At 37.3% G+C, this 27,540-nt stretch overlaps 2 protein-coding genes across 2 annotated transcripts; one reads left to right on the top strand and one right to left on the bottom strand.

Moving 5' to 3' along the window:
* The first annotated feature begins 1,720 nt into the window (after positions 1–1,720).
* On the top strand, positions 1,721–8,989 carry dlx4b (distal-less homeobox 4b). Its single transcript, XM_079852177.1, has 3 exons — positions 1,721–2,323; positions 3,644–3,837; positions 8,539–8,989. The coding sequence occupies exons 1-3, from the start codon at positions 2,005–2,007 to the stop codon at positions 8,788–8,790; spliced, it is 765 nt and encodes a 254-aa protein (XP_079708303.1). The 5' UTR covers positions 1,721–2,004; the 3' UTR covers positions 8,791–8,989.
* Positions 8,990–15,818: 6,829 nt separating this feature from the next.
* On the bottom strand, positions 15,819–19,171 carry dlx3b (distal-less homeobox 3b). The gene is made up of 3 exons (XM_079850931.1): positions 18,696–19,171; positions 17,790–17,974; positions 15,819–16,756 (listed from the first exon to the last, which is right to left on the bottom strand). Exons 1-3 carry the CDS (start codon positions 19,015–19,017, stop codon positions 16,451–16,453), a joined length of 813 nt encoding a protein of 270 aa, XP_079707057.1. The 5' UTR covers positions 19,018–19,171; the 3' UTR covers positions 15,819–16,450.
* Between the last annotated feature and the right edge of the window lie 8,369 nt (positions 19,172–27,540).

Below are 27,540 nucleotides of genomic sequence, written 5' to 3'. Positions count from 1 at the left end.
CCTCCCGCGTAAAACATCAACTGCACTTTTTCTTATTGGTCCAAGAAAACGCTAAAGCATCTTTGTAACTATTTTATTGTTCATTAAATTCGTATTAAAGGATACTGTTATCCTCTTCACCAATAGACATATCATAATTGAATTTTACTTTTAGATTTTTTACTGCTCGCAATTCGTTTCATTTTTAGTCTTTTATAGTCTGATCCTAAAGGTGGATTTGCACTCATATCTGCACTGTATATCATAGTCTATTTTACTTCATTCCGTGGTTATCAAATTAGGTTATCAAATTAGGTTATGTGTTTTCAGCTTTAGAGGGCTGAGTGTGAGAGGTCACGGGATCATATTGCTTATAAACTTTTTTTTTTTTTTTTTAAATGAACTAGTCGTATTTACAATTCAGTGAATGTATTTTTGCAAAATATCAGCGTTTTGTGATTACACGGTCAGATGGGCTCCTCTAGGGATCTTTTCTGCCTTCTTGAGGATTTAATTTAATCAGTATATTATTCATTTATTTATTATAATACATTTAAAACATTTTGTTGTGTCTCTTAAATAACATTTTGCTACCTCAATGCGTGTTTGAAAATTAAACTATTTTCGACTGGTTTCCCAGACCTTCAAACTTAAAATCAGGTATAGGCTGAATTCTGGCTATATAGCTATTTTAAACTTTTCTTTCCTAAAACTCTAATAAAAGCACACAATTTTCAGCTCATTTGATATCTATTTGTTGGCCTGTACAATTCGCATTTTATATGGAAATAATCGCTGTACTCACTATTGCTATCACAATCACACTAAATATTTTAGAGAACAATTCAGAGTTTCTCCCTTTTTAGCGATGGAATGTGTGTACTGGAGCAAACAAAAACTGGACTGGATAAATGGAATGGATTAATCATATTAGTTTTCTGAATGGAAGTGGTGCTCTGTTCCGGCCCACTGTCACACCGGGCGCAATCCACTCGACGAGTGAAAGCAATCACTGTAGGCTACACAACTTCAGTCAGTGTACACAAATGTTTCCAATAAACATAGAGATCACATAATCACATATTAAGGTGGCTGAAGCCCCCCTTAAAAACAAACTGACATGCATTGATGGAAGTTTTAGCTACATTTCTTTTTTTTTCTTTTTTTTGTATTAGTATATATATTTGTATTTGATCCTGGCAAGTTGTCACATAATTGTGTAATATAATATAATACACTAAATATAGCCTAATACTATAATATAATAATTGGGCAGATTTTCATTGTAATAATTTACCCTTACAATCATGCTCTGCTGTTCGGTAGTGTTGTCACAAATGGTCAGTCTTTTCCCTGTCATTTCCAATAACAGTTTAATTTTCCCATATCTTTTTTTAATATAAATATTATTTATTAATAACATTAAGAATGATAATATTATTCTAAAAAATAATATTTTGATTCTTAATATTATAAAGAGTGACTAGCCCGGGTCTCGTTGACTGCGAAGTTGCATTGCATTAAAGAGTTTTTTTTTTTTTCTTTTTTTTTCTTCTTCTAATAATTTCTGTATTCAAGTTCACTTGTTTTTGTGGTTTTTGCCAGATAAAGGTTGTGCTTAATTTGAAGATCATTATGTTGTGACATGATCGATATCGGGGCTCATCACAATTCGATAGCAAATGCTCATCAACTTCATTATAGCTCTCCCTGGTGTCGCATGACGCACCAATCAGCGCGCGCTCTCGCGAAGCGCGAGTCAGTCAGAAACACACAGGACCGCGAGCCCGATGTGACTTAAGATATTGCGCGTTTTTGTCATGATTTAAGAAAGATAAAGTCGTATTTCACCTATGAGATTTATTCCAGTGACTTTGGGAAATACGCTTTCGTTTAAAAGTTCGAGGTTATTTTTTCTTGCTCCCGATCTTTTTGTGATGGATCCGGTTCAAGGTCTTTTTCGTGCACAGTGAGCGTTCAATGCAGCACTCGGACCATCATCGGGCTGTATGGACTTGACTGTTAATGATGTCTATGAGTTTCATGTCTGATACGCTGAATAGTTCAGATCCTTCAAAATCGGCATTTTTAGAGTTCGGCCACGGACTTACAACCAACCAGCAGCATTTATCCGGATTTTCTCACAATATTTACCCAGTACATGGATTGCACTCAGGCGGACACCTCCAGCACGATGGTCCCTACTCCACCGCTTCCCATTACAGCCGGCCGCTGGGATACGCCTACCCCGGGCCGGTGAGCGCTCCTGCTCCGGGGGCTTACGTGCCTTACCAGCCAAACAACCACAGCAGTTCTTTAGCTCACACGAGGGCTGAGGACACGAGTGAGTATCCTCTTAAAACCGTCCAAATGTGAGGTTTTGACGCTACGTGTTTCTTGAAAGATACATGCGTCTGTCGTGGCATTTATTGTCAAGTTCACAACAGCTTTTGCTAATGCACACACACACACACACACACACACACACACACATATATATATATATATATATATATATATATATACACACACACACAAAATGCAATGCACAGGCTACTAAACTTTATACATGCATCATTATTAGATTAGGCTATAATATCTAATATGATCTCTAATAAAAAAAAATTCTGCATTTGTACCAGTAGCTAATTTAATGCACCGTGTATTTTTTAAATAAATACCAGATTTACAAAAAAAAAAAAAAAAGGCACACAGGTCTAATTAATTTTAAAGACCGGGGGTAAATCAGTTACAAATGGTAAACACAAACGTCTGAGTAGCCTATTGCCTATTGGTTCTGACCTTTTATTTTAACGACTTTAATTCAAAAAATGTTTTTCTTTCTTGGGCTTAGCCTACTTATTGGAGGATTTGTGTTTGGTAAACATCTTTTTTTTTTTCTGGAAGGCCTAGAACTTGATTAAAAAACATAAAAAAAAAAACGAATAACACACCATTTCGTAGTTTAGGTATCAGTCTGCATTGTGTAAATTCTTAAAAAAATAATTTAGACTACTCTTGCAAATGAATGTACTCATCATGTGTTCATGATCCAATATCTCCCATTAATTTCGACGATAGCCTAAAAATTGCACATTGTTCACATTTCAGTAGCTTATAACATTAGAGCAATACATACAACATTTGTAGACTAAATCTAAAGTAAATCCATTGTTAAAATATAAGCTATACATGCATTCATATAAATATATAGGCCTAAATAATATGTTGTACATGCACCGACGCTCGAGCGCTGTCGAAATCGATGCCAATTTTGTTATAACATAGCGAAGAAGCCTCTTTTTTTCAATATTAACATGATTGATGCAGTTGTAATTCATCCAAAGATAACGCTGCTGTGGCTTGTTTGTTTTGCTCTTAGGTTCAAGTTTAGGCCCGGTAGGCCTGTAAACTTGACTTTAAAAAGAGTTTAATTATGGTTTACCGATCTTAAAAATGATGACCCATTAATGTTCCCTCTAAACACCTGATACATCTCCTGAATGGCTATTGTAAATCAAAAGACAGTTACAGCTATTTACTGTGACAGAATGTACAATTTTTCTCAAGGTTAAGTAGGGTTAACCTGCTTGTTTTAAGATTTATGAGCATTTAGCCTACTGTGTCATAATGCTGTCGTTTTATTTCGTCTGCATGCCTGAAGACCACGAGAAGCCAGCGGTCATTGAGAATGGTGAGATTCGCCTCAATGGCAAGGGGAAGAAGATCCGCAAACCGCGAACCATTTACTCCAGTGTTCAGCTGCAGGCGCTACACCAGCGCTTCCAGCAGACCCAGTACCTCGCGCTGCCCGAACGCGCAGATTTAGCCGCCAAACTGGGACTCACACAAACACAGGTAAATGTCTGGCATTCTCACTTCTGTTTGAGACTATAGAACTGCAACGTGTTCTTCTTGATTCGGGATTAGAGATGTGGATTAGTCTATGGATATGAGATGTGGATTAGTCTATGGTCTGTTGACGTACCTCATTATGATCGCGTCGGTTTTATGGAATTTGTCACATGGGCGCCGCTCGTGCACCACAGGAAAACAATTCATTTCGGACAAAGAAATGTGAATTTTAGGCCTAGAAGTTGGTTGTTTTACATAGAGTTGCTCGAAAAATAGGCTATTTGGACGGTTAAGCCTCACTGAAAATATAGGAATACCACTGCATTCGAAGCAAAATGTCAAGGCAAGTGGCATTTATTTGAAAACCCTTAAAAAATTAAATTGAAACTCGTACTACTGTAGAGGACACCATGACTTGCATGGCATGTTTATCAGGCATTTTGAGAGACTCAACAACTTAATAGGGAAATAAATGATGTATCAATATTCCTATGAAATTATTATGAAGATGTTGCCAATTATTACTCCCATTATAACACTTCTCATTGATGTGCAAATTATAGACAGTGTATAGATACATTGTATTGACTATTTATGGCCATTTTACACAAATTGCATAAAGTAAAAAAGTATATCAATAAACGTTAAATCTATCATAACGTAGCTGAGAATCATCTTTACAAAGTTTGGTTAAAAAAATCCTGAAACCTAAAAATTGATTGGTGAATGCAAAAAAAACCCATTGTTTCATTCCATGTATTTTTATTTTTTTAAACACCTGAGTCCATGGTGTCCACTAGCATAATATATGAATAAAATATCTAATGAATATATAATGACATGAAAAAATACTGAATTCGAAAAAAGAAACAAATCTGGGTTTCAGGAGGATAAAGTCCATGTTTATTAATGTGATGGACTAGGCTTGTTTATGTGAACTTCAGGGGAACTCACTTCATACATCCACTAAAAACACCAGTTATTAAGTCATTTTGAAAGTGAAGTTCTTCTGTGATAAAGGTCTAGTGTAATTTAACTGCAAATGCCTGTTAGTTTGATATCTTTTAATGCAATGTTTTTTAAGTGAAGCTCAAGAACTCAAGTGCTTTTCGGGGTCACTTTAAATCTGTCTGAAAGTATTTATGCTGAGGTGAGGCTTTAACTCAGTATCATACTGGATGAACGTTCAAATGAGTCAGTCAATACTGGTTTCTGAGCATTTATTTACTTTGCGTCATGTATACGTAAGTAGGCTGATTTGTTTCTCTTTTGTTAAAGCTAAGTGAGGATTTCGTTTAATCCAACCTTTACTTTCATTTTTTAGTTAGCGCACTAGCTTTTGTGTTCTCAGTCTTTACAGTATGAGATAATATTTTTCCCAGTGCTTAAGCTGTTATCCCAAGCATATTTATTCTTGATTGCTTAAGCCTTATGCTTAATAATACATATCCAACTGTTCATGAACGAGTGATGGCTTTAACATAATGCAGCCATTTCGGGGCCAGTGAATGAGATAAATGAGCCTGAAATTTGTGCTGATGATTTTTAGGAATGGAATTTTCACTAAGCAAAAACCCATTTTAGATATTTCTTTTTATTTATACCTATGCAGGATCTTTTGTATACATTCCCTTTGGGATTGATTAATAAGTCGTCTATATGTCTATACTTGTTATGTTGATGTCACACCCATTAATGAGTTCCTGTAGGGTGGTGTATTGGACAATGATTTATTTTTATAAATCCCTCCTGCTGACACGCACGTATTAACGCATGCATCAGTGTGTGTGTGTGTGGAGAAAAATGGAAACCTAACATAAGCCTGGGTGCAGCCATATTGCCCATGGCATACACAGTGTAAGCCTTCCCATTATGCTTGCTCTGTTTTTCATTCACTGCTTTCCTTCTTCGTTTCTTTCCCTCTTCATCTACGTTCCACACTTGCCGCCCTGAGTGTGACAGGTTGCTCCTCATTTTTGGCCATGGAGAATGAGTTCAGTCTGTCCCACAGCTAAAAGGGTTTCCTGTGTGATTACGCCTCGGTTTCCATCAAAGTGTTCCTGTCATCAGCTGAAGAACGCCTCTCACATCCACTTCAGACAGTGCTTGAATATGCATCGCTTGCAAATCAAACCTACTTTATGCGAATGCTGATGCAAAATGTACCTGCGATATTGGTGGCAACAATCTGAAATCCAGAGCATAGCTGCCAGTTTCCATTTGATCCATAAATGTGATTGAAAGCACATAAACAAGTGCCACACAAGCATATGCTTTTGGCTTTTCCAAGTCCCTCCTTACACATATAACATAGGTCTGGAATCCATCACTTCACTATAAAAGCTGTTTGGCAAACAGGTCTTTGGAAATAAAAAAGAAAATCCTTTTTGCATGTGTTTATTAAATCTGTTGACAGCCAAACTAATAACATTGTGTAAAAACCCATTGCATAGATTTTGATTGTCTGAGGTTATGGAAACTGCGTTAGGTGGGCTCTCTGAGTCAGCCTTAAAGCGCGACTGGTGTTTTTCGTGCGGGCGTTCGGCTGAATTCTTCCCAAAGGACAATTTTGGGTCTCGGTCTGCGAGGTGTTTCTAAATTGAGTGCACATTCTGGCAAGGGAACCGTAAACTCCTACATTGTTAAGGACACGTCTCAAATATTTGTGCACTAATGTATTTGCAGTGAAATGAAGATAAAGCTATAAGTTATATTATATGGGGTGGGGGGTGCACAAACACTGCCACTCAAATGTTTGGGATCGTTAAGATTTTTATTGTTTTTAAAACAAGTCTCTTATGCTCACCAAGGCTGTATTTGTTTGATTAAAAATACAAAAGAAAACAGTAATATTGTGAAAAAATATTACAATTTAAAATGTTTTCTATTTTAATGTATTTTAAAAAGTAATTCCTGTTATGCAAAGCTGAATTTTCAGCATCATTACTCCAGTCTTCAGTGTCACATGATCCTTCAGAAATCATTCTAATGTGATGATTAGCTGATCAAGAAATATTTAATATCATTAAATATTATATTGTATTATATTATATTGTATTAATTGACAACAGTTGTGGACCATTTGTTTCATGATTCTTTGATGAGTAGAAAGTTCAAAAGAACAGCATTTATCTGAGATAGAAAGTTTGGGGTCAGTAAGAATTTTTTCGGGGGGGGGGGGGGGGGGGTAAAATAAATAAATACTTTTATTCAGCAACGATGCATTAAATTGATCAAAAGTTACAGTAAAGACATTTATAATGTTAGAAAAGATTATATTTCAAATAAATGATATACAACTTCATCAAAGAATCCTGAAAAAATAAATTGTCCACAACTGTTTTCAGCATTCATAATAATAGGCTAATGAATTTTTTCCAGCATCAAATTAGCATATTAGAATGATTTCTGAAGGACCATGTGACACTGAAGGCTGGAGTAATGATGCTGAAAATTCAGCTTTGATCACAGGAATAAATGATACTTTAAAATATATTCAATTGGAAAACATTTATTTTAAATTGTCATAACATTAAAAAAAAATTTTTTTTTAATTTAAATCAAATAAATGCAGGCTTGGTGAGCATAAGAGACTTATTTCAAAAACATTAAAAATCTCACCAATCCCAAACTTTTGAGCGGCAGTATAAATATATATATATATAGGCCTATACACCTATAGTAATTAACGCAACTTTCACGCACAATTGTCTAACATATAAACTGTGTGCTCCTATTTCAGTGTTGTTAAGTTGAGGATGTTTTCAGCAAGCAGTTTGCTTCGGACACTCAGATTAACAGCATTAAAGAAGGTTATCAAATGTTATCATTCAAATGAAGTGTAAATGCACTTCCCTGAATGAGCGTAACTAATAGATATCACCATATTACCCCTGTTGATTAATCACAGTTAAGTTGTATTACAAGTTTTTAATATGCAAATGAGGCCTTATCTAATTACATGTACATTTCCAGAACAGAAACATTGGATAAAGCCAGGTTCAGAATTTGTTTTGTTGACTTTTTGTTTTACTGTCTAAAGCAAGAAAAGAAAAAAAAAAACTTCAGAATATAGATAGAAATAAAACTAAACTTTGGTGTATGAAAGTGTTAAGTGGAGATTTCTGACTGAATGGAAACTGCCTATGCATTGGAATTGAAATCTTCAGACGCAAATAGATAAAGTGTTATAAATTAAACTCTTAAATTTGTATTTTGGATGTTTTTTTCTACTAGTTATGGTTGCAAGCCCAAAATCTTCAATCTGAGCATGCAGTGCATGATGGTTTTGCCTGTAATGTTAAATATTGGTGTGCCTAAATCATCTTCATGCTAAATGAAGTCCAATTGTCCTTTTATCAAAATCTCCCAAACAAGCTCTCTGGAAGTCATTTCATTTCAACTCAATTTAAATGCATTTTTACGCTGTGATTGTTGTTGTCAGACACACGCTTCACTGCCTTCATAAAAATGGCAGGGCGGAACAATTGCTGAGCGCGCGTGTAATGAAACACAGCAGTGTCACTGAGTCCATGTCTGCAAAGACTGTTCAACTGTGTCAAGGGTGTCAATATCATATAATCAAATACGTTATAAAACAGACCACTGATGCCTGTGTGGCGTGGCCTCAAAATGTGGCCTCAATTGTTGCATCATCTGAGATGTATTTTAATGTTCGTTTTTGTTCAATTCTGTTTTCTGAAGGTAAAAATATGGTTTCAAAACAAGCGCTCCAAATATAAGAAGATAATGAAGCATGGGCCCAGTGGACCTGAAGGGGAGATGCTCCACACCACGTCCTCGTCCTCTCCCTGCTCTCCGGGTCTGTCTCAGCTCTGGGAGGTCTCTATGGCCAACAAAGTGCCATCCATGCACCCAAGCAGCTATATGAACAATTACGGGCACTGGTATCCCTCACACCACCAGGATCCTCTGCCCAGACCTCAGATGATGTGATTGAGCCAGAGAGACTCCTTCGTTCTGCGTGGACACCTGCTTAACCTGTGAAGGTGCTTTCCTTCGCAACTCCATCATGTGTTTTATTGCTTGGTGTGTTTGAAAGGACTGTGTTTTAACTCTATGCAAGCAAATGCCCCTGAAACACATATTCAGTAGCTTTTACAATGTGCTTGAAATAAAGGATTTATGAAAGGATGGATGTGCTGCTATGTTATGAATGATTTACAGAAATTTTCAGAATTTTGATGTTGAAATTTCGATGTCACCATGGAGGTAATAACGTTTGTTCTTATATTCAAAACGGGCATGGTACATTATTGTATGCCATAGCTTATTTAAAAAATTGATTGAATTGATTTTTGATCATATAAAAATATTTTTATTATTATTATTAATAACAGTAATAATAAAAATTAAGTCAAATTAATGTATTTTACATTACATTATGTATTTTAAATAGTAGCGTTTTGGAATAAATTGCACAAAGTTTTGATCGAAATGAACGAGAGATGCTTGAGATCGAATGAAACAGTTAACTGCATAGTTTACATCACGCCATCACTTGTAAATTCACAGATTTATGTGTTCACGTTCTATAGATTTAGCATTTTTCTCGTTGTCCAGCTGTGGGCTGACTGGAGGTTGAGATTTATGAATTATTTATGATCAAGGCAATGACTGTAAGATGAGCTGTTTTATTCGGCTCTGACCAGTTTTTTTATGTCACCTGAAGCGCATGTTATTTTCTTGGTTCTGTACGCTTATTATTATAGCCTACTTGAAATATGAATGGAATTGTGTCTCGTTTAGGCCTGTTTGTTGGAAATTTCTGATGCAATGTCTGTACGTTAAAAGTTGCACCATAAGATAAATATTTCAGGTAAATAGGTCCGAGTTTTATTTTATTTTAAATAAAATGTATACATTTTTGCATAAATAAATGGCGCACGCATGCGTGCTAAATGAGCTAACAACAGAAAGATGAATAATAGGTCAGTCACAATCAGATATCCGTGTTTCCATTCAAATGGACTATATTATTTAGTCAGAATCGTGGAAATAAAATGTGGTCCATTTGATGATAAATACGCGATCTTTAGGCTATAGTTATCGATTTTTAAGTGCAAGATGTTTCGCATCAAATCTGCACACCTCTGCTTTCCACATCTTACATGTTCCTCCTTTTTTTATAATGTAATGTTAAAATAATGCAATGTACTGATTGAGTGGATGTCGTGATGTCAGCATGATAAATCACTACAACATTCAATCACGTGCTGGATGGAACTTCGATGTACTTATATGGACATTTCAGTACTTAAACTAAACACAGTAAACAAGATGTTTGAGTTCAATTAAAACAGCCCACATTACGTTGATGTTCATTTAATGTGATTCACAATGATTTATTGCGTGCTCATTTCGTATCGATGTATTTTGACACAGAAAAACGCAACGCGACTTTATATGTTTCAGGATAGGCTACATAAAAATGCTAAGTCTAACTAGGCTACAGGTTGTTAGGGCTTCAATAAATGACAGTCCATCAATATTAAAAGCAATCAGGAGACACCTTTCGTATCAATGTATTATTATGGAACACGTTGTTCTTGTAAGTCTAAATACGGGTTTTCAGGCCCTCTAAAGCACAATTAAAAGCTATTTAAATCGTTTGTTAGCGTATAGCGATTATTAAACCGGGTTGTGTTTTTCTCTGATCCACTGTAATAAGATGCCCACCTGGAGGAATGCGGGTCCACTTGACCTAACTTTGACCCAGCTCACTCAACAGGGTCTTGTCTAAACAGCCTTGTTTAAACAGGCATATTACAAAGCATCTCTGTCATTTCAAGATCTTTAGACGCAGTTCAGCATGCGGTGGGGCTCTTTCAGCATGAAATAAATCTGTTTTTAACTGCAATAATGTCAATTAAATTTATTCTATGAAGTATTATAATATAAAATAATGCCTGCCACATGCAAACAACAGAAGTTCGAAATAGACAAACCTTTTCCTGCATGAAACCCTTAATATCAAGTACAATAACAGGCCTACACATTTATGAGCTTCTGCAACATATGTGGGAGATTTCCATGCAACGAGTCCCACAGTCTGTTATTTCCTAAACCGTGCTCATCTCAGCGAAACAAGAAACCTAGCGCAGTCACTTACCTCCTCTCTCTCGACAGGTAGCAAACCACACTGAGAAACTTGTGTACCTGGAAACCATCTCTCTGCACTTAATGTTCCTAAAATTATGGAATGATTTTAACGTGCCCCTCTTTATATACTCCCGTCCCTGAGTTTGATTTGTGGAGTTTATGTTGCTCTGTTCAGATGACAGTCATGGGAAGAGAAGACAAGTGTTTTTGAATGAAGTAGCTTGCTCTCTCACAAGGGAAATTATGGGCAATTTTACATCTCGAGATTAGAATAATGGGTGCTCAAGTCGGACGAGCAGAGAAAAGGGGCTTTCAAACAGGGCAATTACGTGGGAAGCTGATTTGGGAGAGCGCTAAAGGGTGATGGGAGTAAAAGGGGATGAGATGGACTGATAGAAGTTCAAGAGATTTCCAGCACTCGGAGGTGCCTGATGAGTTTTAATAGCGTGGCACATCGAAACGCATCTAATTCCGAATGGATTCAGAGGCCTGGAGGAGATTTGAAGGACAAGGATGAAAGCGGTTCCCGAAATCGTCCCCGGTTTCTGGGGTGAGAGAGAGTTCAGTGGTTCACAGCTGTCAAGAAAACCTCTCTCATTTGATGGTATTTACATTTGGAGCAGAACGATGCTGCTGAGTGATGCCTGCGGACTCGAGCTTTGAGCGGGTGTCAGGCAGCTGCCCTCTGTCTTTACATGGCAACATATGCATGTCCCAACCGCAGCTGACCTCCTGTTCAACCACCCCAGAGGCCTCCGGTGCCATTTTTTGGATACGGTTTCTCGTCAAACACGTAAAGATTGGCCCTGCCTATCTTTATTTAGGTGTTGCGGTGCATTGAATCTTAGTATCATGTTCAAGTTCAACAGTTCAGGCATGGACGGAGCGCACAGGGCCGTCGAGGTGACCATGTCAGCCCACACACCCAGCTTTTGGGTTTCTCTGAGTGAGCGATGTGTCCCAAGACGACGCCATCTAGATCCTAGCCTGTAATTGAAGGGCCACACACCACGAACAAGCCCAACGGAAAACAGATATGTTACATACGGCCCAACTTCAACTGCAAATATTGTATCAAACAGATAGCAGCCGTTTCTTTATGGACCCTATGGCATAACTACCTCAGATGAAAGTGGTAAACACATTAGAGGGGATAAAATGTCTTAGGGTTTGAGCTATGGCCATTGTACACAGATGACGGGATTATCATGTTTTAAAGGGAACTAAGTGGCCTGACAGGTTTTAGGTGTGAATATGACTCTTTCTTCTCTATTGGAGGTAGAATAGTAACCCAATCACATGCTACACTGAGGCGGGTATTATAAGATCTACATGACTAATTCCACAGCTATGAAATGCCCAGAAATGACTCAGAGTTGACCAACCAACCAGCCAACCATCTTAATTAACTGAATTAACTGTCATGACATTCATCTAACTACTGTGGCCACTCACGTTTTTTTGTTTTGCTTCTGTTTTTGTTCTGTCAGCATCCACATCCACCTATGAGTTTCATTGGGCAAGATTTGCAGCACAGATGGACTGTTTCTGCTTCTTATACTAAAGCTATAACTGTTGCTGTTTAACTGAGTGGAAAGTTCTATGTGAAACATTTCGTACTGGAGTTATTTTAGTAACTATTTGGCTTGTCCCAATATTTAGTTCTAAAGCAATACCATTTGCCATGATGTGAGTGGTCACATGCACATTATCCATGTACATATTCAAATTCCCTGGAGAATGGTTTGGAGAATGGAGAATGTTTAATAACCAACCATAAACACGATTAAAAATAAAAAAGGGGGAAAAAACTATAGGCCTACCATAAAAAAAAACTGATTAAAGAAGAAAAGACATTCCCACTGATGAATAAATTAATATCAGAGAATAGGCCTATATTTCAATATTGAATGTTGGTCTGTTTAGGACTCCAATAGAGCTTCAGCATTAGCGGCTAGGCTTATGATTTGTGCATGAAACGAAACCAGATTATTTAATGGTTTCTTTGGTTCAAATTATGGTTTTGCGTCCTTTCAAACGTGAGTTCAGTATGTTCTCTGTTTTACACATGAAACAATGCGTCGAGATTTTTTAATAATTGTTCCATCACATATTTAGGAGACCGTCCCTTTTACCAGACAAGCACAAGGTGTTCAGACAACACCTAACAATTACAATTTATTTGAAGTTTTTTTTTTCTGTTTTTAATTATAATGAAATGACAATAAAGCACAGAGAATGACGAATGAATCATGCTTCCCGTGAAATTAATTATGCGCATAAGAAATACAGGACGGCGTCTTTGTAGTCTCGATCTTCGAACTTTTAGTCAAATTGTAACACTTTATAATATCTTTAAAACATTAGCAAACATTATTGAATTATGGTTAACAGTTCATTAATGTAGGATACATTACAATAGCCTAGAATTGTCTTAAAACCTTGCTTCCTGCATTTTCATTTTTAGGCTATTCATAAATGAATTTAGGCCTGCATGCATGAACTGATTTGATCATGTTTGTTTTGAATTTGAAAGTTACTATAAAGTGTTACACAAAACTTTTATGGTCAGTTATGAGTTCATTTTAAAGCGCATAAAATGACCATGGTCTATTTTTACGTTTTAATTATATTATTAGGCTACATCTGATTTTTGACACGCGAAAAGTTTCTATCAAAGCCTTATGACGGATACTATTTTTTTCACACCTAATTTCTCCTGGTGTTTTGGCAACTGGACGATATCTGTCCAATTTCCTTGAATAAACATCAACAACACATGTTTTCAGTAGGACTTACAGGAATTAAATTCTTCCAGAAAACATCTGATGCTGGTAAACTCCAGACCACCAGAAACACACCAACCTATGGCAGACGGACCTGAGACCTCGCGAACCTTTCACAGTTGAATTAGCCAAGTTGTTGCCAGAGGCATTATATGCCCATAGAAACCGATGGGACACGTGCCCCCTCCGTTTTCTGAGCCAAATAGATTTGAAATGCTGCTTCCAAAGACTAAAAAATGACATTGATACGATCACATAGGTGTGTTAATGAATTTACCTCACAGCGGCACGTCATCAACAGCTAAATTCGCAGTGTTGTATCCATATCACAACTTTTCAGTGTTTTCAACCATATAGCCTAATGATTAATGTTTATTTTATGTTTCTGATCTTTAAATACACATAGTAGCCTACTAGCAAAAAAATACACACTGATGATGTCTATGGAAGCGGCAGTAAAAATCCTTATAAGCATATAATTTGACGATGTGTTTATTGAAATCACATAGGCTACACATAGATTATTTAATTATAAAGTTTAATCAGTTCATTTCCCAGTTCACCTGAAACCTTACTTTCATGTCTTTTGAGAGAAGTGGCTGAATTTACTTGTTGTAAATCCGACAACTCTGATTCTGAATTGCAGTGTCTCCCGTCGCCTGTTATAGATCATCTAACATATTATAAAGTTGTTAAAACGACAATAGCCTATAGCCTATACATTTTCTCCCCAGAGGCAAATGCGTAAAATAAACTAAATATAAAACATGGACGCATGCTATTGCTTTGCTTAGCACGTGGATCTTTGAGTAGATCAAATTCGTAAAATAGGCTATTAAAGTTTTATATTTCCATATATATAAAAAAAATCAATTAGGTTTGAATATACATGAACTGCAAGTCTATAAATATAGCACACACGCACCTTAACTTTTTCTCATGACTATGGATGACACTAAATCTCATCTTAGTAGGCTACTTTTGATGAATGGCTGCGCTATTTTTAATTATTATAATTTCACATTTTGTTATATAGCCTAAAAACTAAATTAGCAAATGTTTCTATTTATTTCCTATAATTGGCTGATGCATCATCATCCTGCACATGCTAAACTTAGGCCTAGCCTATATCTAAATATGTTACCATTTAAAAGTAGTCCTAAATGCACATTGTTCTTATCACTGTTCATCTTCCCCCATGTTACCCTATCTGATATGTGTTTTTTCCACGTTAATAGGTCTACATTAGGCTACAGAAAGGCATAGGCCTATAGACCTTATTCACAGCAGCGCCATCTTTTTTTAACGGGAATGAGACTCTGAGGGATAGACATACCAGTCTTCAGTGGGACGTACTGTTATTCAATGTGTTTTTGGATTATTATGCTGATGAAACACGAACATATCTTTCCGAGAATTTCAGTAGACAAAAAACGACGACAACAACAACAACAACAAAAAACAGACAATGTGAGCTGTGGAAAAAGCTGCGCAGCCTCGCTAATACCTGTCATGACGCTGCTCTGAATAAGGTCTATTAAAAACCGCGGGAAGGTGGAATCTGGGAGGGAACAGGTTAAATGCCGCTTTGAAATACCATCGAGCTGTACTCATTTGCATATCTACCTGTAAACCTCATGGGGTTTTTCTAGGCCTACGTTTGATGCCTTTGTTTGCCCTGTCTATTCTTGTTGTGACCGACTATCCCTAAAGCGCAAGGCTTTACTTCAGTAGTCACCCCCTTCTTCGCTGTAGTCTATCTTGTTATCTGCCAACAGAATACTAATAAAAACCAGTGACTCCAACATGTCTGCTCGCCTGTCGCCTCCTACAGCTTCTTTGCACGCAGACCTACCAGGCTGATGCATGCAAACACATCACAAAATAACATCTGTCTGACTTAACCCTTTCCTGAGAGCCGGAACAAAGGGATATCACTGCATATTTGTAAATCATTTAAAACAGAATAGATCAAATGTGTGCACAATGGCAGATTTTTTTTTTTTTTTTTTTGTTGTAACATATTATCAGGGTAAGCTGTGGCATTAAATGAAAGTAGTAGTAAAATAGGAAATATTTTCAATTCTCATTTATTCAGCTTGACAGAATAACAATAAAACTACTTACAGGAATATAAAAATGGTTCGAGCACCACCGTGTAATCTTTCGAAGTGACACGAATTTAGTGGTTCTGTTTTATTTAAACACATATGTACAGCTTTCAACATTTTGTACAAGTCTTTATAACTTATGTCCTGAGTCTCTGACGCTCGCGCCGCACCAGCCCACATTGTGGGTGGCGTGACTGATAACTATATAGGCTACACAATTGGGGTTTAATCATTCTTTAAAACGTACTTTTTAATATTCATCCATCAGTGAACAAAACATGAAAACAAAGGAAGTCATAAAACATAATAACTTAAAACCACTCTAAACTTCCTTTACATGGTTTAACCTACACCTATGTGCATGTGAAATAGGTCTGAGTAGCCGGGACACATTGAAACATCGTTGTTATTATTATAGGCTACTGATATTTCAACACAAAGCATTCATATCAACAGATATGCGTTTAAACAGTCCACAAAATGCCACCACAAGTGTGTCGTTCCCCCAGATACTCGCGGAGCATCTTTCAGCTTATTTCTGTGGAGTTTTTCAAAAGTCTTTCCAACTCTTATATGAAACTCTTCCATCAATGTCTGTTAATACACGGCCCCCGCGCTCGTTGCTGGTCCTGGGTGGTGCACTGGATGCTGTAAATGTGATCCCTGCTGGTACCAGTGATTGCTGTAATCTTCCATGTAGGGGGGTGTGGAACTGAGGGGTGGCTGGGGGATCTGGCCCCGGTTGACCTGGCTAGTGTGCGCGTTACTGTCCCAAACAGCCGGGGATGGAGGGGAGTTGCAGGCCATGGAGTCGCTGGCGTTCGGGCTGTGATCCAGCGGAACCTCGCCGTTCTTGTAAAGTTTCTTGAACTTGGATCTCCGGTTCTGGAACCAGATTTTGACCTGTTCAAAAAGAAAAGAAAAACGACTTTCGCGTCAGTTTTCTTTTGGACATTGTAAACAATACTAACCCATTAATAATTTAAAAACGAATAATTTAAATTGAAATGCTTACATTTTTTTTAAGCGAAAAGCGATAGGCTATGCTAAATTTATAGGGGTCAGATAAAAGTTTGAAGTTCAACCCCCCACAAAGGGATCTTGGTAAATTAAGACCTATAGGCTATTTTATTTCCATACAAGACAACATGGTTTCATTTCAGTGTAATAAAATAGAGTTACAAGTCAAAGCACGTATTTTGGCGTTTCGATTATAGGCACACCAAACGGAAGTCGAAGGAACCATAAAAACAGTTGCTCATGTGCTTTTGATCATTTTTGATATTTTTATGTATTAGGTAACTATAGATTTACAAATCAATAATATATGACAAACACTTTAGTGTTTAAAAGTATTGTGTGACGATTACCTCGACAGACTGCGCCCCGAAAAGTTGGCCTATCTTTAGTCTGCATAAATCTTTAAAATCCTTTATAAGGCTAAACTTATTTACATTATTACATAATTTGCACACTGACTTTGAGTTAGATTACCAACGTTTAAAATTACAAACAATAACGGATAGAAACAAAGATGTTATTAATAATGATGAAATAATTTTTTTACAGTCTAAAAATTGGCCATATGATTAGCTTTTATGGGTAAGCCGTCAATTTTTAAAAGCCTTTCCATAGCGACAAATTGTGGTAAAAAACAAAAACAAATTGTTGTTGTTTTTGTTGGTGTTATAAAACATTACAGATGAATTTTAAACAATTATTACTTAATTAATTATGATGGTAAAAAAAAGAACGAGTAATAACATTTCCACACATCTTTTATGACCTGATAAGACTGCTGCTTATCCTTATCTCAGTGTGCTCAGTGTCAGCGATTGAAGTGCAAGAAATCGCTTTAAGCCGTTAACACAATGTCAAGTGTCAGACGAGTAATTATGTTAACAGTATTATAAGTGAATGTGAGCTGCAGTGTTACCTGTGTCTGCGTGAGCCCCAGCTGTGCGGCGAGTTCCGCGCGCTCCGGCAGCGCCAGATATTGCGCCTTCTGGAAGCGGCGCTGCAGCGCGGCGAGCTGGTAACTCGAGTAAATGGTGCGCGGCTTGCGGATTTTCTTGGGTTTTCCGTTTACCATCCGAACTTCAGTCTCAGGTTCCTCTTTGACTGGAAAGAATAAAATGACAGATCACGTTATCTCAAAGTAGGATCATTTCAGGACCTAAAAGAAAACCGAAAACTGATTGGTTTCATTTTTGGGACTAAAACCCAAAACATTCTCGTTAAATCGTTAAACAAGTAAGCCTATGCTTCTTTAAAATTAAATAAGCGACATGAGTAAACTGATACATGTAGTATTCTAGCTCTGGTAGGCAGTATCAAACGCAAAATGTGAGCACAAACGGACTATAGTCTAGTTAAAACATCTTCAATGAATGGCTGTATAATGTAATATAGGCCAACACCGACAATAAAATATATGATGACATCTATTGCCGGAGCAGCGAGTAATAATGATTAATCGTGTTACAGTCGCAATAAAAATGTCATTGGCTAATTGTTTTACAGCGACCGCAAGTCTGTTGTGATAAAGAGGCAACTTTCTACCCTTCTTAAGTATATTTTATTTGAACTACGTCAATTCTTCAATGGGATAATTATACAGAGTAAAAACAACCAAACAAGAGAATTATTTAGGCTATAATAGCCGATTTCTTTTTCTCAAGAGAAACGCGAACTTGCGTTTCTCGAGCCGCTCACAAACACAATTTTATAATCTCTAGAAAAGTATTATTTAACCCGATATAAAGAAGCCAAATCCAGACAATTTGTAGATGTATAGGCATATAGCCTACCTCTGGCATATTTTCTGAATGTAATATCTCACCCGCGCTTTGTGGTGGCGTCTGCAGGTCTCTGCTGTAATGTCCGTATTGTCTGTAAGTATTGCTGTAAGGATACTCTGTCTTGGTGGGGTAAGGTCCGGCTGATGCCCCCATCCCAGACAGATTAAACTGGTGATATGAATTCATCTGTTGAGAGTATGGAGGACTCTGGTAGTATTCGTGATGGCTGCTGTAATAACCCATATCTGTAGCCGAGGACTCTGGAAGAGTCGGAGAGTCCTTAGAAGTCGGATGGCAACTCATAGAGTTCGAAAGATCGGTTGAAATACCGGGTATCTTCCTGTCATATGTCGGTCCACTCATCCTTTAGGGGAAATAAAACAAGGGTCGTCCACTTTATTTCCAGGGCAGACTTGAACGAGTCATGCAGACGTTTCGATCAGGACGATGCCTGTAACACAATCCTCGATGAGCAGCTTTCTCTAACTCCCTCGGTTGAAGAACTGAAGGTAATGGCAGGAATCTGGTATGAGAAACTCTGAATTATAGGGCACATGGGTGGACGCTTGGCTCCTATTGGCTCCTCGCTTCTGCTTTTTCTTTCTCTCTCTCTCTCTCCCTCCAGCCCTGAGGGCGAAGCAAAGACTCCTCTCCGCCTCTCGCCCTAACGTCTCCTAACTTCAGCTTTTGGGATTTTAGCTGTGAAGTATAGAGCTGTACACTGTAAAAAAAAAAAAATATATATATATATATATATATATATGATCAATAAGTTATGACAACATGCGTTTTTTACATTGCTTTAACTCATCAAAATAAGTTAAGCAATTTTCGTTTTTTAAAATAAATTATACCAGACTCATTTTTTTTAGTCAGTTTAATGTAATTTAAGTTGAAATGACTTTAACATCCACGTTGCTTGTAGCTACTCACATTTTTTGAGTTATAGTAAAGTAGGCTATGCATGTTTTCTTGGTGCATTAAAAAAACATGCTTCACTACTTTACAAAAGGCCTAAATATAGCTTAAACACCTATAAATATAAATAACCTTTATCGTTTTAATTCTGATAAATGTCAGTTATATGTAGCTTACATTATAGCCTATTATTTAATGTGACTGAAGTTTTTTTTTAAAGAGTCAGTTAGGAAATGACACAGAGATCTACACTCTTAAAAATAAATGTTCAAATTAAAACCAAAAACAGTCTTGGGGAAGAAAAATCCACGAAAAGTTCTAGTTATATGAAACAATCGCTTACTGGTGGTGTTTAAAGAACCAAGACCTAGCCTATCTGAAGAAACTGTAACGTATAACATCAAGACCTTTTTCTAGCCAACTTGAGAACCTAAAAGAGTGAAAAGGGATCTTTCCTGAACCAAAGGTGCTGCAAAGAACCATTCAGGAATCTTTATTTATAATAGCGTGTGGAAGGCCAGACGTGCCTGTTTTACATTTTACAAAGTAAACCTTATAAATCATCTTTAATTTAGCTCAAATGTAGGGCATGGTTGGCTATGACTGACAATCTGTTGGAGACATTTTGATGTGATCAGTTCACTTGTTTTCTGGCTGAGAGTGTCTGTGGTGAAAGAGGTTGGAGGAGTTTATCTGCCTCTCTGATCACCCCTGTGGCTCTCACTTGTGTACCCTCTTTATTATGGCAAGGCGTGGTCCCAGTACGTCTTACCTTCTTACACCCATAAGCTTTATCAGCCGCTGACCTGTAAACGCAAACGTGGAATGGACGAGAAGACCTGTTTACTGCTCCGTGTTATTTATTGTCAATATGCAAATGATATGCACGTGAACGCGCTGCTTCACGGTAAACGGGCTCCTCCTGCGAACTTCAGCCGCAAGACATCGGGTTGTCACATACCTGATGTGCACCGTCGTGGCATGTAGTCAAATTCCATGGAGTCTTTTGAAAGATATGCAAACCATTCTTGAGAGCTGGGACATTTTGTGCTATATGTCAGTGTCAGTGTATTCAGTTCGTCAATAAAATAAAATGTTAAAATAATAATAGGCTACATTTATTTAAAAATAAAAACAAACAAATTAAGTCAAATCGTCTTTATAGCTAAAGGTTTAAAATGATCACATATTTTAAATGAGTAGGTATACCTACATTAAATTGATGCCTATTGTGAAATGAATATTGTATGGTAGTAGTTGTGCAGCAGCTGTCCAGGCATGTTCTGAGCGCTGAGATTTTTGGTCGGATACTGCCTCCTTGTGGTTGTAGTGCAATAATTCATACTGGTGGTTAGAGCTACATTTCTCCTAAAAAGGATAGTTCACCCAAAAATGAAAATTCTGTTATCATTTACTCACCCTCCTTTTGTTCCAAACCTGTATGAGTTTCTCTCTTCTATTAAACACAAAATAAAATATTTAGATGAATGTTTTTTTTCCCCTCTACAATGGAAGTCAATGTCTGCCGTCAACTGTTTATCAACATTCTATAAAATATATTTTGTGTTCAGTAGAAGAAAGAAACTCATACAGGGTTGGAACAACTTGAGGATTTGTAAATGATGACAGAATTTTCATTTTTGGGTGAACTATCCCTTTAAGTAGAGGAGAGTGAAAGATGAAGTTTCCACTTTTATTGCAGGAGAATTCTTTTATAAAAATCAAAAGGCACAGTCTGAAGGTGTCCTGTGGTTTCTGGCACCAAGACGTTAGTAGCTGGTCCTTCAAGTCGTGTATTGTGAGGTGGAGCCACCGTGGATCGAACTTGTTCCCACAGATGTTCAACTGGATTGAGATCTGGGGGATTAACAGGGAACACCGTTGTCATGAAGAGTGCTGGTCTGCAACAATGTTTAGGTGCCACATGTCAAATTTACGTCCACACGAATGACCGGATCCAGGGTTTCCAGCAGAACATGCTCAGAGCATCACACTCCCTCCACCGGCTGGTCATCGTCCCACAGTGCATCATGGTGCCATCACTTCCCCGGGTAAATGGAGCACACGTAATGGAAAAGAAAACGGGACTCATCAGTCCAGGCGACCTTCTTCCACTGCTCCATGGTCCAGTTATGATACTCATTGTAGGTGCTTTTGACGGAGATCATAGGCACTCAGCCTTGGGCGCCCAACACCCTGTCACCGGTTTGTGGTTTGTCCCTCCTCGGACCACTGTTGGTAAATTCTGACCAATGCAACCCACAAGCCTTGCCGTTTCACAGATACTTTGTCTCGGTCAGCTTGCCATAACAATTCGACCCTTGGTCCTTGTCAAAGTTGCTCAGATCTTTAATCCTGTCCATTTCTCCTGCACCCAATACTCTTGTATAATCATGCAGCAGGTGGCGCCAGTAACACAGGGTTTCTCTGTAATCTCACCTGCACTGTTAAAGTTACTGTAAACCTCAATTTTAATACAGGAAATTATGCTTTAATTAACAAATAATGCTTAATAACCATTACATTAATAATAAATAATGAATTTTGCTTTGCAATTATGTGTGCATGTTTGCATTTTAAAACCAAACCTTAATGCTGTTTTATTTTGTATTATTATAACATTTATTATATTATATGTTTTTTTTTTCTTCTTTTTTCCACTATACATGTAACAACATGAATAAGAAAGTTTCCTTTCGCCTCTTAACATTCTTGCTGGTCAGTGGAAAGACTGTTATCTGACATACGCCTGGAAATAGACTAGCAGAGGATTAAAGATACATTGTTCACAATTTCCGACCCGATCTCCTGGCACTGCATATCTATAGCATGAGTTCATGCTTTTATTTGGCGTGCCTTTTTATACGCAAAAAAGTAATCTTTTACGTACATCTGGTATTTCGTAGCCTATCGTGCTACCAAAAAGTGTGTATCCCACAGTATGCACAAAGGTAATTTCTACAAATAAAGAGCATGCAAAATGAAAGCATGAACTAGTACTATAGATATGCAGGAGATTGGGCTCCGCTTTCCCTTTCTCAGGAAATCATTAGGCATTTCTCTGATAGGCCTATATCATGATCTATGAGAGTTTGAGGACTCAGCACTTAAAGAGAGATGTTCAGAATACACAGAGTCTTTTAAAAGTCTGGATGGAAGCTCTTGTAGACCTTCTTTATTTGATGTTTGAAGTGTTTAAACCTCTCATTTGTGGCTTGGCCAAAGCATTGAAGTCCTTCGGGGAAGCCTGCAATTACAGGATGAGTGTACAGTTCCACTGGTCATCCAGGTTGAGCACAGTCTTTTGTTGTGACGATTACAAATGGTTCCGTCTTTCCTCAAAGTGCGTAATTTCCATTAAGCGCTCCCAAATCCACCGGAAAATGTGCACAGCTGCGGCTTAACATACTGCCTTTGGCAGGTGATGGTTATTGTTAAACTGCATGAATTAAGCGGCGATGTTCAGATGAAAACATTGTTACAGTTTCTACGTCCGAAATCGCATACTCTCTTGAGTAGAAACTTCTTTTGAAAAAGTACTTACTTTGCAAGCTCTAAAAGAGTATGTTATGTAGTACGGTATTAGCCTATCAATGTAATCCGGTCAGACTACATTCACCATGCTGTCATTATCATGTGACCTGCCAGCGTCAGTTGCGCTGCTTCACTGCCACTCACAAATCCTCTCCCGTGGCCTCATGGGATAGTAAAGTGTCCATGATATGCACACTTCAGGGTCTCGTCAGAAGAAGTAGGTCATCCGGGTACTTTTTGCCTACTCGTTTATGAGTACTGGATGCAGCCAGTGTCTGAGAGTGTTTTAGTATACAACTTCCTCCAAAGTGCATAGTGCATGCTTTCATTAGATTCAATTTAGTTACTGTATTTCTAAATGTATAATGTAAATGTATTATACATGTCTACATACGGCTTTTTCAACATTTTCTTTTTTGAAATATGCATTAAAAATGTGTGTGAACGAGTGCATACATGTGCTTACGTCACACGCTAACTAATGAAGGGAGGATGAGAGGAAGAGGAATTTAATTAAGGTTGGAGAGGCAGGGAACAACAGCCCTCCCACTTGTGATTTTTTTCTCTCTTTTTGTGTGCTGAAAACCAACTCAGTTTCTTTGAGGAAAAAATCAGAGAGCTCTCAGAGATAATGAAGTTCAAGGTTCTCTACATGCTTTCAAGTACAGACTGAACAGCAGGCTTAAACAACGGGAGCTCTGCACGTTTTTAAAGGGATTTTTCTTCACAAAAAGCATAAAAGAAAGGAAGAGAACTTGAACAGTACTATATCTTCATTAGGAGGGCACATTTAATATGAAAACAGAATCTTTCAGCATCTCAGCTGTGCTTCCAAATACGAATGCTGTCTTTTAAAGTGTTTTTTCTATTTCGTGTAATCTTTGTTTCATTCATTCTATAAGGTAGTTCGAGCGCTCACAGGGGTCGTAAAGATTGCTGTGGGAGGCAGTTTAGGGGTTATGAGCTCTCAGTGTATAGGGTGTTCAAGGAAAAGCCCAAGCAATACACTCCCAGAGGACCACAGCTGTCGAAGGAGTCAGTTAGTAAACGACTGCCAGCTGTGGCTGGATGTGGTGAATAAAGTTTTTGCTTGATGCTTTACTATCCTTTACTAACTTTCCTACCGACACACACATATATGAATGCACAAGCATTTACCATCTGTTAAGAGTGATATAATGATTTCTCATGATGTTTCCGCTTCTCGAGCCTTCATCTTTACCCCCTTCACAAGTACAGCTGACCTCTGACCATTAGCCTTACATCATCTCCTCCAAAGGGATCCCGGTTCACAGCAGGTGCAACTCACGTCCACACAAATATACTGCTCCATGTTCTTCTGCACAAATACAGTCTGCTATAGAGCAGATTTTTTTAAGATCATTAACAGATTTTAATGAATTTCTCTTCTTTGGTGCTGAGACATCATAAAGTACCCGTATTATGCACATTTTATTTTGGAGGTCTCCTACGATAGGTTTACATGCATCCAAGTTCAAAAAACAAAAAAAAAAATGTTAATTTTCTCATAATAAACATTGCGCATCACATCTTTTCTCACAGTGTCTGAAATGGTTTGATAAAGCATTCGTCCTCTCTAAACCCCTCCTTTCTGCAAGCCTACTCTGCTCTGATTGGTTAGATGGCCCAGTCTGTTGTGATTGGTCCAGCGCTTACAATGCATTTATAGAAACAAAACGCCCATTACCATATTTGAATTCCTGCTCCAGAGGCTTCCTCAGCACTTCTGTACACTGTGATATGAACAGTAGTAATTGAGGACCATAGAAGACTGCAATTTCTTTTTTTTTTGAGTTTTCTTTTTTAAAGTCAAGAAAAACAAAAATACAAAGTAAAAAGCAACTATACAAATCTAGAAACCACCCCTGGTAGACTTCAAGAAAATAAAAATCAAATACAAACATAGAATGTAGACAATTTCAATTTAGACAGAAATAGGACAATTGCTGATGTACAGTATAGTTAAGGATCCATAAAATGAATGTCAGATCAGTTGTTATTAGAAAGTTAGTTTATATTGAGATCTCTGAGACTGATTGCAAAAATAATCTGAGCAATGTTTGAGATGTTGTTCAGACCACTATAAGATACACATGTGAGATTACGAAAAATCGAAGAAACCATTGCTCTAGGAAAACAAATGAGATGTTTAAGAGATATTACGAGATTTTCCTTTTGGAAAAGAGCTGGCTTTAATAATGCTCACTCAAGGGAATTCCACTGCCTTCACAATTTTATTTAAAGATATTTGATATGAGACTAATCTGAGAGTCTATTTACTAAAAAATATCACATTGCTTCTCTTCAGCAAGAATAGGATCTGCTGTGTTTTCTCTGAAGCTCTTGTAGGGCGGCATTTTCTAAATGTCTTCGTCTGTTCCATTCTCGGTTTTCCAACTGGTATCAGAAGGAATAGACGGCACAGAAGCAGCTGGTTCCTCTGGGTAACGCGAGCGTGCTTCACAGGAATGTGTTCATTTCGCAGGACTGACTCGTTCTGAACTGCTGGACAGAACAGCTGTGGTGGGACAGCCTCAAAGGGGAGAAGGGGGTCCCTCTTTTCTTAATGAACTCTGTCAATGCATTCAATCTCTTCTCATTCTTTAGCACCTCTCAAGCCTTCAGCAGCTACCATGGTGGCATTTTGTGCAGCAACTGTATGCTGAAGATCTCAGAGCTCAAACCTTTTATGAATCAATTAGCAAAACCAGTGTGTGTGAATCAATCAAGCCTAAAATAAATGTTCCAAAAACAGGTTTTTGCAGTCATGCCATAGAAGAACCGTATTTGGTTTGATATCTATACAGGGTTCACAATGCAAAAAAAGGCAGTTAGGATTCATTTTAAAACATGAAGGAAATAAAGAATATTGAAAAATAAATAAAAGTCTTAAAAAAAGTTCATTTGGTGCTGATTTTATCAATGAAATGAAAATGATTTTGAACAAATTTGACATTTATAGACAAATTTTATTTAACAAATAAAAAAAATGATATAGTTTAATTTTTATGTTTACATACTATTACTAATAATTATTATAATTATTATATTATTGCTATCATTATTATATAATATACATTATTGTTGTTGTTGTTATTTCACCATGTTGTGCAGCAATTGTTGTCAGTCTATATCACAGTCAATATATTTACTTCACAATATTTTAGCATTCTTTTAAATCATTTCATTTGAAAAAAGTGCCAGGTGTTTCTTAAAATCAGACACACAAAAAGCCCTGCAATACTGCAATAGGAAGTATTACAGTCTAAAGAAGAAGCCTAAAAGTCTGTTTCCTACTAAAGATAATAAAATGTGTTATTTGCGGTCTGGCCTCCCAGACTGGCCTGTTGTGTTTGCTGTTGTGCCAGGCTTTGGCCTGTGTTCTGCTGTGCTAATGAATGGGTATGTAATGATCTGGAAGAAAGATTCAATTGAGTGTGAAACATATAGGTTCGTGGAGTGCTCTTCTGTTCAAAGAGAACAAAGACCTGCTCTAACACTCAACTCTTCCCGTCTTTCTTTGTTTAATGCACTTCAAAATCCTAGGGATTTCTCAGACCTTAAAGTCGACATGAAATCAAAATTGACCCTATTACTTTGTTAGCGCATATTACTAGTCTTGTGGTGAACAATTAATCCGTGCAAGTTAATACACAGAAAAAAATTGTTTGCCGTGGCAATCTTTAATCAAAATCTGAAAAGTTACTTCCAGTCTGGAATGGCGTTCCTTTTCTGATGACTCTGACGGCTTGGGTTGAAAACGCTTAACCACTCCCCTCAAACCGTTAGTCTGCTATGAGGAGAGATGGAGAGGAGGAGCGCTAGAGTAAAACCCTGCCCTCTGTTCAATATTCCGTTTCACTTGGAAATACGTCACAACACTGGAGAAAAGTCGTTTGCAACTTCCTGTTCATGGGGACTTTAAATCTACTTTCCCAGAAACTTCACCTCAATTATGAATATGGAATAGTCTCACTTCAAAACAAGGCCAAATATCTGCTTTTATGTTCCATGGATGTTGTACTTTCTTTAAACTCCCACCCATGACATTCCTCAACACAAATCAGTAGAAGTATAAAGATGAGATTTACACAAATAACACACTGCTGCTACTATGTTAATATGAAGGAATTTTCTGTATTGATTTTTCACAGGTGTTTTACCTGTTTTATGAATTACGCATTGCATTAGGTTTGTGTTTTAGGGTTAAAGGTAATGTCTGTAAACTTAAAGGATAATATTCTGACATACAACTACCAGTATCCTTTCCATTTATTTACGTTTTTTTTTTTTCTTAGTTTGTAAAAGAAAAAAAGAAAAAAGAAAAAAAGAAAAAAAAATATAGATATAGATATCAGACAGATATCAAACCTAACTGCGTAGAAGTAACTGGAGTCTCTGCTTCAAGAAAGT

This window comes from Squalius cephalus (assembly GCF_949319135.1).
Source record: "Squalius cephalus genome assembly, chromosome: 19".
NCBI lineage: Eukaryota > Metazoa > Chordata > Actinopteri > Cypriniformes > Leuciscidae > Squalius > Squalius cephalus.
This window is presented reverse-complemented; position numbering and strand designations above follow the sequence as displayed.